This window comes from Trachinotus anak, unplaced genomic scaffold, assembly GCF_046630095.1.
Source record: "Trachinotus anak isolate AG129_WGS33_773 ecotype Australia unplaced genomic scaffold, CSIRO_AGI_Tana_v1 ptg000021l, whole genome shotgun sequence".
Taxonomy (NCBI): domain Eukaryota; kingdom Metazoa; phylum Chordata; class Actinopteri; order Carangiformes; family Carangidae; genus Trachinotus; species Trachinotus anak.
The window spans coordinates 12,595,469-12,608,277 of record NW_027273872.1 but is presented as its reverse complement, the minus strand read 5'-3'; the positions used below and the strand labels follow the sequence as shown (position 1 = coordinate 12,608,277).

The 12,809-nt window shown below is 43.3% G+C and overlaps 1 protein-coding gene across 1 annotated transcript in view; it reads left to right on the top strand.

Annotated features, from left to right (window-relative positions):
* ppargc1b (peroxisome proliferator-activated receptor gamma, coactivator 1 beta) overlaps positions 1–12,809 on the top strand; it is a 100,721-nt gene that overhangs the window by 81,876 nt on the left and 6,036 nt on the right. Inside the window, exons 4-11 of the mRNA XM_071458512.1 lie at positions 746–871; positions 4,229–5,285; positions 6,526–6,571; positions 8,777–8,841; positions 9,271–9,907; positions 10,626–10,683; positions 11,086–11,204; positions 12,462–12,589. Coding sequence (XP_071314613.1) covers positions 746–871; positions 4,229–5,285; positions 6,526–6,571; positions 8,777–8,841; positions 9,271–9,907; positions 10,626–10,683; positions 11,086–11,204; positions 12,462–12,589 — 2,236 coding nt within the window. The remainder of the gene's footprint in view (positions 1–745; positions 872–4,228; positions 5,286–6,525; positions 6,572–8,776; positions 8,842–9,270; positions 9,908–10,625; positions 10,684–11,085; positions 11,205–12,461; positions 12,590–12,809) is intronic.

Below are 12,809 nucleotides of genomic sequence, written 5' to 3'. Positions count from 1 at the left end.
AAGGGAAGAGAGGATGGGATGGAAGGATTGGTGTTGGCACAAACAAAGACAGAGGAAGACTGGAAGGAGAAGACATAAGGATGGAGAGTGAAACAAAAAAAAATGAAAATGGAGGAATGATAGAAGATGGAAAGATGGAGGAGAAAGGGAGAAGCAGAAGTCACATGATATGTTATTATAGAGAAAGCAATGGTTGAATCCAGCTCCTTAATGAGAAACGTGTTTGTGCCATGTAGCTGTCAGCTTTAGTGATGTGAGAAATGTACAGTATCATAACCTCACGGCCTCTTATGACATGATTTCCTTGTACAAACATCCATCTGCAGGGTGTTAACAGCCGACTGAATATAGATTAAAAACTGGGATGAAAGGAGCCAAATGTTGGACATTTTCATCTCACTATTAAAATATAATTTTTTAGCTTTTCTTTTTTTGGTGTTCTGGATAAAAATTGCTTCCACGCTATCCTCTTACATACACATCTTTATTACTCTGTATTTATTACAGCTGTGTCAAAGCTGAATCGCGATCATGCATCACGACTAATCTTCACCCTGAACCAGACTGTAATCTGAAATTCACATATCAGTGTGAGGAAACAAGGATTCAAAAATGTTTTGTTTTTTTTTAAATAGAATTTTTTACCGCAGGAGAAAATGAAGCACCACTGTTCTCCGGTGGGTTTTAATTTGTAAACTGCAGCCTAACTCATGTCTCCTACTTTGTCTTTCTTCTTCTTCCTCAGCTGAAGAAGCTGCTGCTGACTCCTCCCAATGTGCCCACAGGTATAGACGCACACAAAGATGGAGCCCATGGCCATCGCTATAGCAACAGGAGCCTGCAACTACGGCCGGTCAGACCTCTGGCCAAGGTGATTCACAAATCACACTGAATACCTGCTGATTAAAGGTGGATTTGTCTGGTTTACAGTAAAAGTTTAATGCGATTTCAAACATTTTAAAACTCTTATTTATCCTGCAGTAAAACTCCTACCGTAGAAGTGAAACAGTCTGTTCTGTTATAACCGCAGACACACATTCCTGTTTTCACTGGTTAACGTCTCACTCCCTGTCCTCTGAAGGCTGGAGAGATAACAAAATTGGATTTTTTCAAATCACTTTCCCTCAGAGGTGCCAAGTTAAGGCAGAAGTAATTCACTGCTGCATGCAGGGCCTGAAGTCAGCGTCCGTGCCACTGCAGACACTGCTCTTCAGACAGGTGTCTGCACTTATTTTTGCAGGCAAACCAATGCACAGAACGGATATTGGCATTTGGTTGTAAAGCATTAGTCTCCAAACATTTGAGACTGGCCTCACCATCTGTCTTCTGTCCAAATGCCTGAAAAGACCTATGTTATGTTTCCCTGATGTTTGTGCTCATACAAAGTGACAGCTGCTCTCTCTCAAAAACAAATGTGGAGGTAGATTAAGACAGTTTTAATCCATCGTTTTTATGCCTTCAACCTTTACAAAGTTGTTAGTAGTAGTTCAATCAGGAGAGACGAATAAGAAGAACAAAAGAGGATGAGAAATTTGAAGTAAAATGGAATTTATTGTGAACAGAAGGAATAGACTTTGGTGCAGAAAGCAGATCAACATGGGAAGCGGTCAATAGGTCTAAGGTCCGTCCAGTTAGAGGAAAATTCCCCCGGAGTCTAGAGACTTGTGGCGATCATAAGGAAAGAGAGAAACGTCTGATGGGATGGTTTGATTGGAGATGGTCAGGCATCCAGGGTTGAGGTGGTGAAACGGTGGAGGTGGGTCACGAAATAATCACATTACTGAAATGACAGCTGAATGACAGCAGAGAGAGAGAGAACACTTTTAAAGTTTGACAGCTTACAAGTGATTGGCTACAGGCCAGCGGGTCAGGTTGTGATTGGATGAAGACGAGAGTGAGCTGGTGGAGCTTAGAGATAGAGGGAAATGGTGCTTGTGACTTAGAAGGCACGCACAAGGGTATTTTTACAGACTGAAATTTTGCTGAGCTTCATTTGTCTAAACTTAACTGAACATCACTATAGAGGTCGCAGATCAATTGTACTGTATTGTTTGTATTGTAAATCTTAATTGGAAGAACCATATGGGTGGTTTTGAAAGATTTGGTTCTATGTTACACATGCCTGTCCAGCGAAACTTTGTGTGTATCAGTCTTGTAAGATGTGGTGAGACCTGCAACGTCCTTAGACAGCGTCAATCCCAGAGGCAGAAATGTAAGCATCAAGTCAAGGATAATTTGAGTTTTTTTCCATCCTGAAAAGAATATATCATTGTGAAAATAACGCAAAAGAATTTGATAAACCGAGGCTCCGATACCAAAGTATTTTGGTTTTGGCCTTTAACCGTCTGACAGGTATACAATGTCCACAGGACAAGGGGAAAAATGGCAAACTTGCCAAAGTCCATCCAGCTGTAGTCCAGCGAGTACAACAACTGTTTTTATTTTCCAAATGACAGTTATCTCATTTTCCAATAAAGAACTCTTTGGGCCTTCAAGCTTGCAGAGGCCTTCAGCTGCTGCCAGTGACAGATGCAGGGCTGGGGAAGAGAGGACATTTACAATGGCCACTGCTGTATGACTTAGCAGTAATTGGATAGCTGCTAGCATTGTGCTTCAAGTGGTCATTGATTACAATACCAGTCATTTATCTTGTACGAGCAGAAAGCATGGTGAGCCTCCACACAGCCACATGCTCTGGCTCAAGAAAGGAGGATTCAAAATACCCACAGGATGCAGCGCGGGGATAAGCCAAGCCTGTATCCATCACACACCCTCCTAACCTCGCTGTCGCTGGCAGAGTGTGTGTTTGTGTGTGTGTGTTAGCTTTAGTTTTAGAGTAGTGTGGCTTTGCTGTGGCAGATGGCGGGAGTATTGACTGACAGGGCAAGAGGGCAACAGTGAATCACAGTCTCTCTCTCTCTCTCTCTCTCTCTTCTCTCTGTATGAGTAATAAAGAATCAGCCATTTCATTGCAGCTGCACACTGAATCATCCCTCACGCAGTCGGAAGCAGAATTTACTGCTGTGTGCTCAGTGGTCCTGTACCCATGGCAGGAAACTGAGGGTACACCCATACCTTTGTTGTTTCGCAGCTCATCTTTCTTGTGCCCAAGAACAACTGCAGACAGTGTGATGAGATATTTCCAGCACAGCTACAGGAGAATTTGATTTAAAGAAAAAATGAAAAATGTTTAATCTAAAACATCAATAGTAAATGTCAGGTTTTAGTTTCAGCTCCTCTGACTTTTTTCTCAGGTTTCATATTGATGTCCATTGACTGAAACCAAAATAGATATGTTGCATTCTTGAATGTGTGCAACATCAAATAATGTAATGATGTTTAGGTGCACAAGACTGGTGTATGGAAAGTGAGAAATTAAAAATCAGGGACTCATTTCTTTTTGAGCAAAACTTTTTCCAACAGATACAATTTATTTTACAAAATTAATGTGAAAAATACGTATTGTTTAATCTATAATTAGTTTTTTAAATGACTCTGATGCATGACCAGCAGCTCATTTGGATGACGTCCCTATTGTTCTCCTCAGCGTCTGTTGGTGGAAGCATTTTCTGAGCATTACAAAAGAGCCTATTGTATTATGACCTGCTGTGAGAGGTGTCCTCTGCAAATCAAATTTCCCTTTAGGGATTATGAAGTTAATCAATCTTCTTGCAATTGGAAAAAAAACAAAAAAAAAAACAGAAAAAAATGGAATGCATGAGGAAATAAAATCGTCAAAATTCATGCATGTTTGGTGAAACAGCCGTACAAACACATATTTTTGTGGCTCTCCCCAAACTCTTGAATTATTGCAAATGTGGTTAGATGTTTGGGGACTGATAAAACTTACCAGACAAATTGAAATTGGCTGGTTGAGGGTGGTAATTTTGCTCCCAGACTCTGTCATTGACTCGCCATTGCAGCATTAAATTCTTGCAGACTAATCTCCACTACCCAGATAAGCTTAACAAGATCAGGGCTGCAGATCCAGATTCTCTCATTCTGACCTTCTCACATAAATTCAAACCTTTTCATTTCTCTATTTATTTATTCATCTGACTCAGTTCAGTAGCCCTTTATTGTCTTAATACCAAGCAGGAAAGAGAAAAACTGACATTTTTCTTCATTCAATATTAAAACATCTGTTGATGTGTGACTGCAATCAAGAGCAGTAAAGAGCAGCCAGATCGAGGGTGTAAATCTGGTGTTTGTGTTTCTCCACCCTCAGAGCGATCTCCCTCAGGAGCGGAAGCCCCGGGCGGTGCGTCCAGCGGGGCGCCTCTGCACTGAGCTCCACCGCCACCTCACCACCGCCCAGGACACAGAGGACATCCAGGCCCCAGATACAGAGGAGGACGAAGAGGAAGAGGAGGACGACGACAGTGAGTCGGAGGAGGATGAAGAGGAGGAAGGCGAGGAAGAAGAGGAGGAGTCTTCCAGCAGCGAGGTGGAGGGCGGGGCAGCCGTGGCTGCTGCCCCCGCCGAGCCAGCCAAGCCTCAGTTCAGCTCAGAGAAAGAACTGCGCTCAGTGGTGGAGCTGATCACGTACATGCACACCTACTGCCTGCCCACGCGTAAGCAGCAGGGCTGGGAGCGCAAGGACCGGGACCTCCCGAGGTCTCGGGCCAGACCCGAGGCCTCCCGCCCGGCTGCCACAAACTCTAACAGTAGAGTTGTCTTGGTGGCCCCTCCTGGCACTAGTGGGGGCTTGACTGGGACAGGCACTGGTGCCCCCAGGAGGCTCCCCTTTGCAAGGCAGAGGGAGATGAAGGCCAACTCTCTTCTCCGTGAGCTCCTGCAGCAGAGCAGCTCCTTTGACGTGAGCAAGCCTTACAGACTGCACAGCCCGCCCTACTCCCACAGCCCCAGCAGAGGAGTGTCTGCTCCCTCTGCCCTGGCTAAATCAGCCCCAGCCCAGGCCCCCAGCTCCACCACCCCTAAACCAGAGCTTCGTAAAGACTCTTCCTCCCCTGAGAGGAGAAGCTACTCCTCTGAGGCATCTCAGAGACCAGAGGAGATCGCAGAAGACAGCGGCTCCTTCTCTGTTCGGCGTTCCAGGCGTCTGGCCTCTTTCCCCAGCCGCTTTGCCAAGAGGCTTCGGCCTGGACGGGCTAGGGAGGAAGAGGCAAAGGACAAGCTGGAGAAGGAGGAGGGACGAGCAGGAGTCAAACTCCTGCCAACCCAAGCAGGAGGGGGAACCACAACGGAGTCTCAGCCAGAGCCGCTAACGTCCAGTGATGGCAGCATCAGTACCACGGAGCCGACCAAACCCTGTTGCCACAACGGTGAGATGGATAAGAAAGACATAGGCTTCACACAACTGGCTTTCAGTCTCAGTTTCTTATAGCGGCTTATATCAGATTTTATTAGGAGTGTATTTATAACCGATATCTTACATCATCTGCACACAATGTTGGAAAATTCCACTGATAACAAATCTGTTCATGAATCAGAAGATCTCTCCCAAACTTAAGTGTTGATCTTTCCATTTGTGTCTTTTCATCCTCTGCGTTAACACTGACTGAGACAAGCCGCTGTAGCAAGAAAACTGTGACAAATATAACAAAAACCTGATGTAGGATTTGTTTATTTTCCTTGGAGATGTGAGCATTGTACTACAAATCACACATGCTGCTGTCTCAGGGTTAATAAAACAAAACTAAAAAAAAATCCGGGAAAGCCAGATCAGAGTTGAGAAAATGTGACCACACTAATTATTAAAGGTCCCATATCGTATAAAGCGGGATGTCAGTGACTTTTATTTTTGCTGCAAACAGGTCTAGGTTCTTGATTAGTACTGCCAAAATATCAAAGTATGCAATCCATGGACAAAATGCACACTGCAGATTTAAAAAAAACACTGTCTTCAAACAAGCTGTCAGGACTTCCTTAACTTTGTGATGTCACAACAAAGCAGTCACCATGCTCATGCTCCAAGCCCCACCCACCTGGACCCACCATCCAACCTTGCAGAATTTGGTTGCTCTTAGTGTTTACCTGAAATCTGTAATATTTTTATTCGATCGCTCAGAAAACTGTCAGCCAATCAGAAGAGAGGCTCAGAGCCTCTAGTACCTTTTGGTAATAAAAATGACAAATGTAGCTTGTTATGGATATCAATATTTCAAATAAAAGACCTGAAAAGTTTAAAATATTGGACCTTTAGGATTTGATCTCACACTGCGCCAAAAACCCAAGAATTCAGAGATATCCTTTTTACGTTCTTGCAAGAATCTGGATCGTATCTGGAAATCTTTTGACATGACATCTTACAGTGCAAGTCCAGCCCAGATTTCATCACATATGTGTCATAGTTTAAAATATCTGGGCAACTGCATCTCCGGATTCTGGGGTATTTTGTGCAGTGTCAGTAACATAAACGGTGAGGAAATACAAGAGTTGAGGATTTTTCAGTTGTAGTGTGAATGTAGCCCAAGGTGCAGGGAGAAATCAGATACACACATTTTCCAAACATGCATGTAATATAATCCATGGTTGTAAGAGTTTTTTTTACTCTGATTGCAGAAAAGCGAGCCTGCCTCTGCCTGCCTCTGCACCCCAAGTCCACAGGGTGAGTATCTCTAAGTGAAGTACTTCACCTGCTGTCTTTCATCATACACTAGGGCTTGGTTAAAGTACTCAGCATCTAGCCTGCATTAGCACAGTATTTCATAATCATGTTTTTTTTTATGTTACATTGCAGTGCAATCAAAGAAACTGTGACAAAAATATCTACTTGTTCATAACGACTACTTTTTGCGATAAAAGACCAACAGTATGTGTTTTTTCAAACAACTCTTTTTGAAGACAGAGACAAAATGCAGCAGTATTTTAATGAGCTTAACGTTAAGAGAGGAAATAATCCAAAATGACTCACTGAAAGCTTCACACTGATTCTGATTGACTTTGAACAGATATTAGCTATAGTTTAACTACATTTTATGGACTCTGCAGTGAAGCCAGGTACAAATTTATTATAATGAAATGTTAAACCCAGGCCTTCATTTAAATGACCTTTTAAAATTCATATTGCTTAATACTGATACTTTGTACACACTGCCAGGCAACAGGTGTAAAGACCAAATAGCTTTTTATTGAAATGGTATTAACGCAAATGTCCACATTTCACAGTTCACTGGACTGTGGTGTTGTCAGAACTTCAGGAGAAATTGAGGTTTTTAAAAATTAACATTTTTTAATTTGGGCTTGCTGTTGAGTCTGATAAAGTTTTGCTATTGCTACATAGCCAACATTAGCATTAGCAGCTGTTAACTTGCCAGTCTTTGTTTTGTTATTTGGATGCAGAATTTGTTGCGTTACTTTACTGTCCAAATCCCCAGTATTTGAATCTACTCAGATACATCCTGTAACAGTGGAACATAGCTGGGCTCTTTCCAGGTAGTTTTCCCACTAACTGTCTGATGTAAATGTATAATGCATTCAGTTGAGAGCTGCTGTTCCATATTGCTGAGGAAAATACATTCAGCAATGTGGGAGTTGTTTATTTATGAGTTCTGAACGAGAGACAGATTCCATTAAGGAGCATGATTGTTTCAGCTTTACTAATCTACTGCCTGTAAAAATGCAAATTACTGAGTTAATCACATTTGCTGCAATTTTTTTAAATTGAGCACTAATTGGTTTGATCCTATATGGGTGTTTATTTTATTAGTTATGTAATGTCTCAGTTATGTAATCGAATGCCTCATATTCTGGCATTAGTCCATAATTCATAAAATTGTTATAAGGGTTTGGCCTGGGAAATTATCGTTGGCTCTGTGTTAAAACCATGGAGTGATACAAATCACAATAGCAATGTACATATTTACACTGAGCAAACCAATGTTTGACAGCACTATCTGAACTAGACTGGACTTTTAATCTCAAACCACAAGAGAGTAACAACATGGAGAAAATGACAAAAATATCTAGTGCTGCATCATGAGCTCAGATCCGTTTTTAATGCATATCAGAGAGCACGGTTTGCAGACATGTCATGTATAATCTCCGAAGACTTTATTATATTCTGAACCTATACAAGATAAACCAGGCCCAAATTCAGCAATTTTATTCCAAGATCCCTAATGAACCAGGACCCCTGGCTGGCTTACTCAGATTTTAATCTGCACCAGACAGAGTGCCCTCGCTGCTCTTACTTTTCTAAATTAACCTCCCCACCCATCCAGCCTCAAACACTGGAACCTCTCCAGCTCCAACCAGTCAAAAAGCAGAATTGAGTTCCTGTACAAACCCCTGGCGTCCGTCCATCTTCTAAATGAATCTGTCTTCTGAAGCACTCACTAAAAAAAAAAAAAAAGAAAAAAAAGTTGGTTTATTTTTTAAATTTTTTTTTATTTTATTCTGCTGTTCTCTGTGGAGGGTAAGTAATATCCCGCCTGAAGCCAATCCACTCGGCACTGCTCCTGCCTTTCATAGCAAGTGCAGAAACAGAAACAGACAGCCAGAAATAGAAAGCAGAAGAAGAATAGGGGATAGGACAGCGGAGTACATATGGCTGTTGTGATAAGAAATGAGGAGCGCAGAGAAATGCCAGTAGCATTTACAGGGAGAAACATCATTCAAATTCAGCAGACATCAGCTGAAACTGTGCAGTTTTTATTTTAAGGGAGGGGGGAGCTTTTACTGAGCCTTTTAAGGATGTTATTGGATTCCTGTTGACGTGAGTGTTTGAAAAGTGCAATAGATTCCAAAATGACACAGCAGTCTTTAATTTCTCTCTCTCTCTCCTTTTATCTCTCTGCCTCTCCACCACCAGAGAGTCCCAGTACAACACCAAGCCTTTTGAGCAGACGCTCAGTGTGGATCTGTGTGGAACGGCAGGTAAACACACCTCATGGTTACTCATGTCTTTATTTGGATATATGCTGATGCCACCTGGTTACACCTGTCATGTGACAAGGGACAGGAATTAGGCGACCAAATCTTATTTTGTACGGGATTAGAAATAACAGGTAGCCAAGCATCGACACTGCACAGAGCTCCAGATGCTGAAAGAGTCTTAAAGGAATAGTTTGACATTTTGGAAAATATGCTAATTCTTCTAAATATGAAGCTGGAGCCATCACCTAGCTGAGCATGAAGACTGAGAACAGGGGTTAGCAGCGAGTCTGGGTCTGCCCAGAGGTAATAAAATCTACCTACCACCACCTGGAAGCTCTCTAATTGGTCATAGGGGGGTTAAATGCCGGACTAGTTCTTGACAGGGTGCAGTTTGTATCCTCATGTGTGTATCACTACCCTTCCCCTCAGGTCTCACCCCTCCCACCACCCCACCTCACAAACCAGTGGAGGATGAGCTCTTCAAGCCGGCAGAGGGAGTAAAGGGTGGTGGAGGCGCTGGTGGCGTCAGCAGTGGCGATGGCGGTGGAGCTGGCAGTGAGTCTGTTCATCCGGCTTCAAACACCAACGTTGCCACAAAGGCCTCATCTTGGCTCAGCCGCGCCCACCACCAGCGGAAGCTTCCAGAGCAGACGGAGTTGTACGCCCAGCTGCGGCGCATGGGCCAGGCTGGCGACACCGAGACCCATCGCAGCTTTGGCGACCACGACTATTGCGCACTGAGCCTCGGGGAGAGCCGCAAGCGCAGTGCTGCCATGCTCGGTGCCATGTTGCAGGCACAAGGAGGCAGCGATGCAGTTGGCACCCTAGCACCCAAAGCAGCTGACGATCAGGTATCAGATGGGAAGGATAAGGGGGAGGAGCTAATGACGTCAGAGGTCGTGGAACCGAAGGAACAGCAGACGACCGTGGTGATAATATCATCTCCGCCGTCAGACTGCCAGTCGGCTGCCTCGGAGGAAGAGGCGGAGCGCTCGTTGGCATCTCGCTCACCCTCGCCCATCCTTCACCCGTGTCCCGACTCCCCCGCCAGCAAGACGGACTCCAGGTGAGACAGAGAGACAATAAGTGTAAGAGGAGGGAGAGGAGAGGGACGAAGATGTGGGTCAAGGAGATTAACAGTGAAATGTAGAGGGAAGTATCAGAGGGAGAGAAAAACAAGAACATGGACGATTGAAAGAGACAAGATATAAATAATATAAGAACGACACACCTGAAGGGAGAGAGAACAATTCTGTATGATTAGGTAATTTTATACATTTTTATAGACTCTAACCAGGTGCGACTCCTTATGCAGTTTCTCAGCATATTGTGCCACATGTGCCACAAAACCTCCCAACACAGCCTCTACAATGTGAAACTACTCGTGTGTAGCCAGCAGAGGTGTGGCTAAAAGGGACCTTTGAGCATGTGTAGTGTGGGAGAAGAGGCGTTTTAAATCTTATTTAGGGGTAAAGTCACCAAACTTTTTAAGCAGATTTCAATCAGGTTTGATTATTGATCCAATACATGCCGTTTTCACATCCAAGTGACCATGAAAGTAAAGTCACAGTTCTGGTCTGCCCGTGGGCGTTGCCAAGATGGCTGATCCTTACCTATGAGGACTTTGCAGCAGTCAGTGAAAGAAAGTCTCCTTTTTGCTGCAGTTCACCTGTTTCCTCATGTCTGACATTTCAGTTTCACCTTGTGTATGTCCTTATCTCACTTGCCATCCTCTCTCTCTCTCTCTCTCTCTCCCCCCCCTTTTCTTCCTCGGCCTCCTTTAGTGAGAACTCAGAGATCTGTCCCGATGACAAGCAGAGGAACAAAGCCAAGTCTGACGAGGTACAGAGAACATTCACTCTCTACAGTCTCCTGCACACTGCAATACTATAGAATTAAGAAAAAAAGGTTTTCTGCCTCAAGTCAAAATGGCAAACTTAACCTCAACACCCGTGAGATCACCTTAAGCAAAAGATTTATGCCCCAAAATATCCAGAGATGATTATGGTACAAGTTCGGACATGTAAACACACATACACAAACTGATGAGGTGTAGCGTGTCTTTACATGCGTGCTGCAGCTGCAGGATCAGAATAACACACTGCATGTAACTGAACACAGTGTGTGAAGTGTTGAGCCTCGGGATGCTGCCCTACACTCAGCCTTCCTGCTTCAGTTCCCGTGTCTATCTGTATTCTGTATTGTCCTTTGTCCTGACTGTTGCCATGGTTTCCCTGTTGCCAGGACAACTGCCAGGTGTTTTACATCCACAACCTGCCGAGCAGCGTGACCCAGAACATGCTGAGGAAACGCTTCCAGGTTTTCGGCAAGGCGGAGGACTGCAAAGTCATCATCTGCAACGAGTAAGTGTTCTGATCTGGATTTTCTCGATCTGAAGGGAGGCGATATGGGAACTTTTTTTTTTTTTTTTTAGGAGACAGCAAACCTTGTTTTTGTGCTATAGGTAACTATGTGTGTGTGTGTGTGTGTGTGTTTCAAATGCAGCCTTTATAATGAAATGGAAGTATTGTTGTCAGAGAGTGTTGCAGGCATACATTTATATTAGACTGAGAGGTTTGCAGTAGAAAAATGGAGTTACTGGGGTTGGTCGTCAGAAATGCCCATCTCAATTTCCATGAAGCAGTCTGGCAACCTGCGGGAAACAGTTGAGACACAACAAGCATAAAAAAAACTATGAGAAAAAAGACAATATTAGTTGATAGACTAATCTAAATGTCTTTTTTAAATGCAAAATTTTTAAATCTGTAGTATCCACCCATCTTTTGCCCAATATAAAAAGTCAGGCCAAGTGATGCTAATGCAAACTATGACTAATGTGTACTGCAGCAGTTAATGCCCCCGGTGTTCCTGTTTTTGTTCACGTGCCGACTCGTCATTTTATGTGACTTTTTCCAATTCTACGTCTGAAAAGTTAAGACAATTAAACCTTATACTGAAACACAGATAACCCCTGATTGCTAAGCACTGATGCACGAAGCGCTGACAGCAGTCTCAGGATGTGTTAGTTCCTCCAGGTCCTTGGATAGGCAGGTAGATGCTAGGAATAGTGATGCCATTTCCCTTGACCAAGGCACTGAACTCAGAACTGGAATTGGTCCCTAAGGCTTTGTACTGTTGTTGACCACTGCTCCTAAATATTTTGGCTAGGTCAACTACAGAGGATAAATGTTCCCATGGGGACTAATTAAATATGACTGTAAAAAGTTGAAGTAAATAAGGGTGACCTCTTTTTGTTGCAGACAAACCCTAACATTTAGGGTATTGGCTGTTTGTTGTCCATCCTGTTTGTCCTTTTGCTTATTTCAGACTATTGTTCTTTTAAAATGGACACAATGGTAACATATACTTGGTGTAGTATACAAAACAGGCATCAGTCCAGGGACAGGTCAGATCAGTAATCAGGGAGGTGTTTTTGGTTGCATTTCTTCTCCTGTAATGGAACATTTCAGTCTAATTAGCCATGAAATTTGTGCATTCAGAATTAATACAATCGGTTTAGAGTTCTTCACTGAAGCCAGTATGTACCTGTTTCATCTCCTCAAAAGCAAAGTGTCGTTAACATAATGTGTGTGCATGCCTGTCCACCTGCCTGTTTGTAGGGAGCGCTGTGGGGTGATAAAGATTCGCCAGTCGGGGGTTCAAAGGCACTGGAGAGAACGGGAGACGGTTTTCCAGAATGGACCTGCGGGCCTAAGGAGGCTGACAAGAAAACGCTACATAGACCTTGGTAATGAAAAAACACACACACACACACACACACACACAAACACAAACACACACAATGAAAGGTTTAAATGTGTTTTAAAGTTTAAAAAACGGAATTGTGTCCAAAGGTTTTCAGATCTCTAAGAGTGGCATCAGTACAACAATGTCAACCAAAAAATGAAGGTTTACATCACAAAGCATAAAGTGGCACAGCTGATCTAATTTGTTTCGCAACATATATA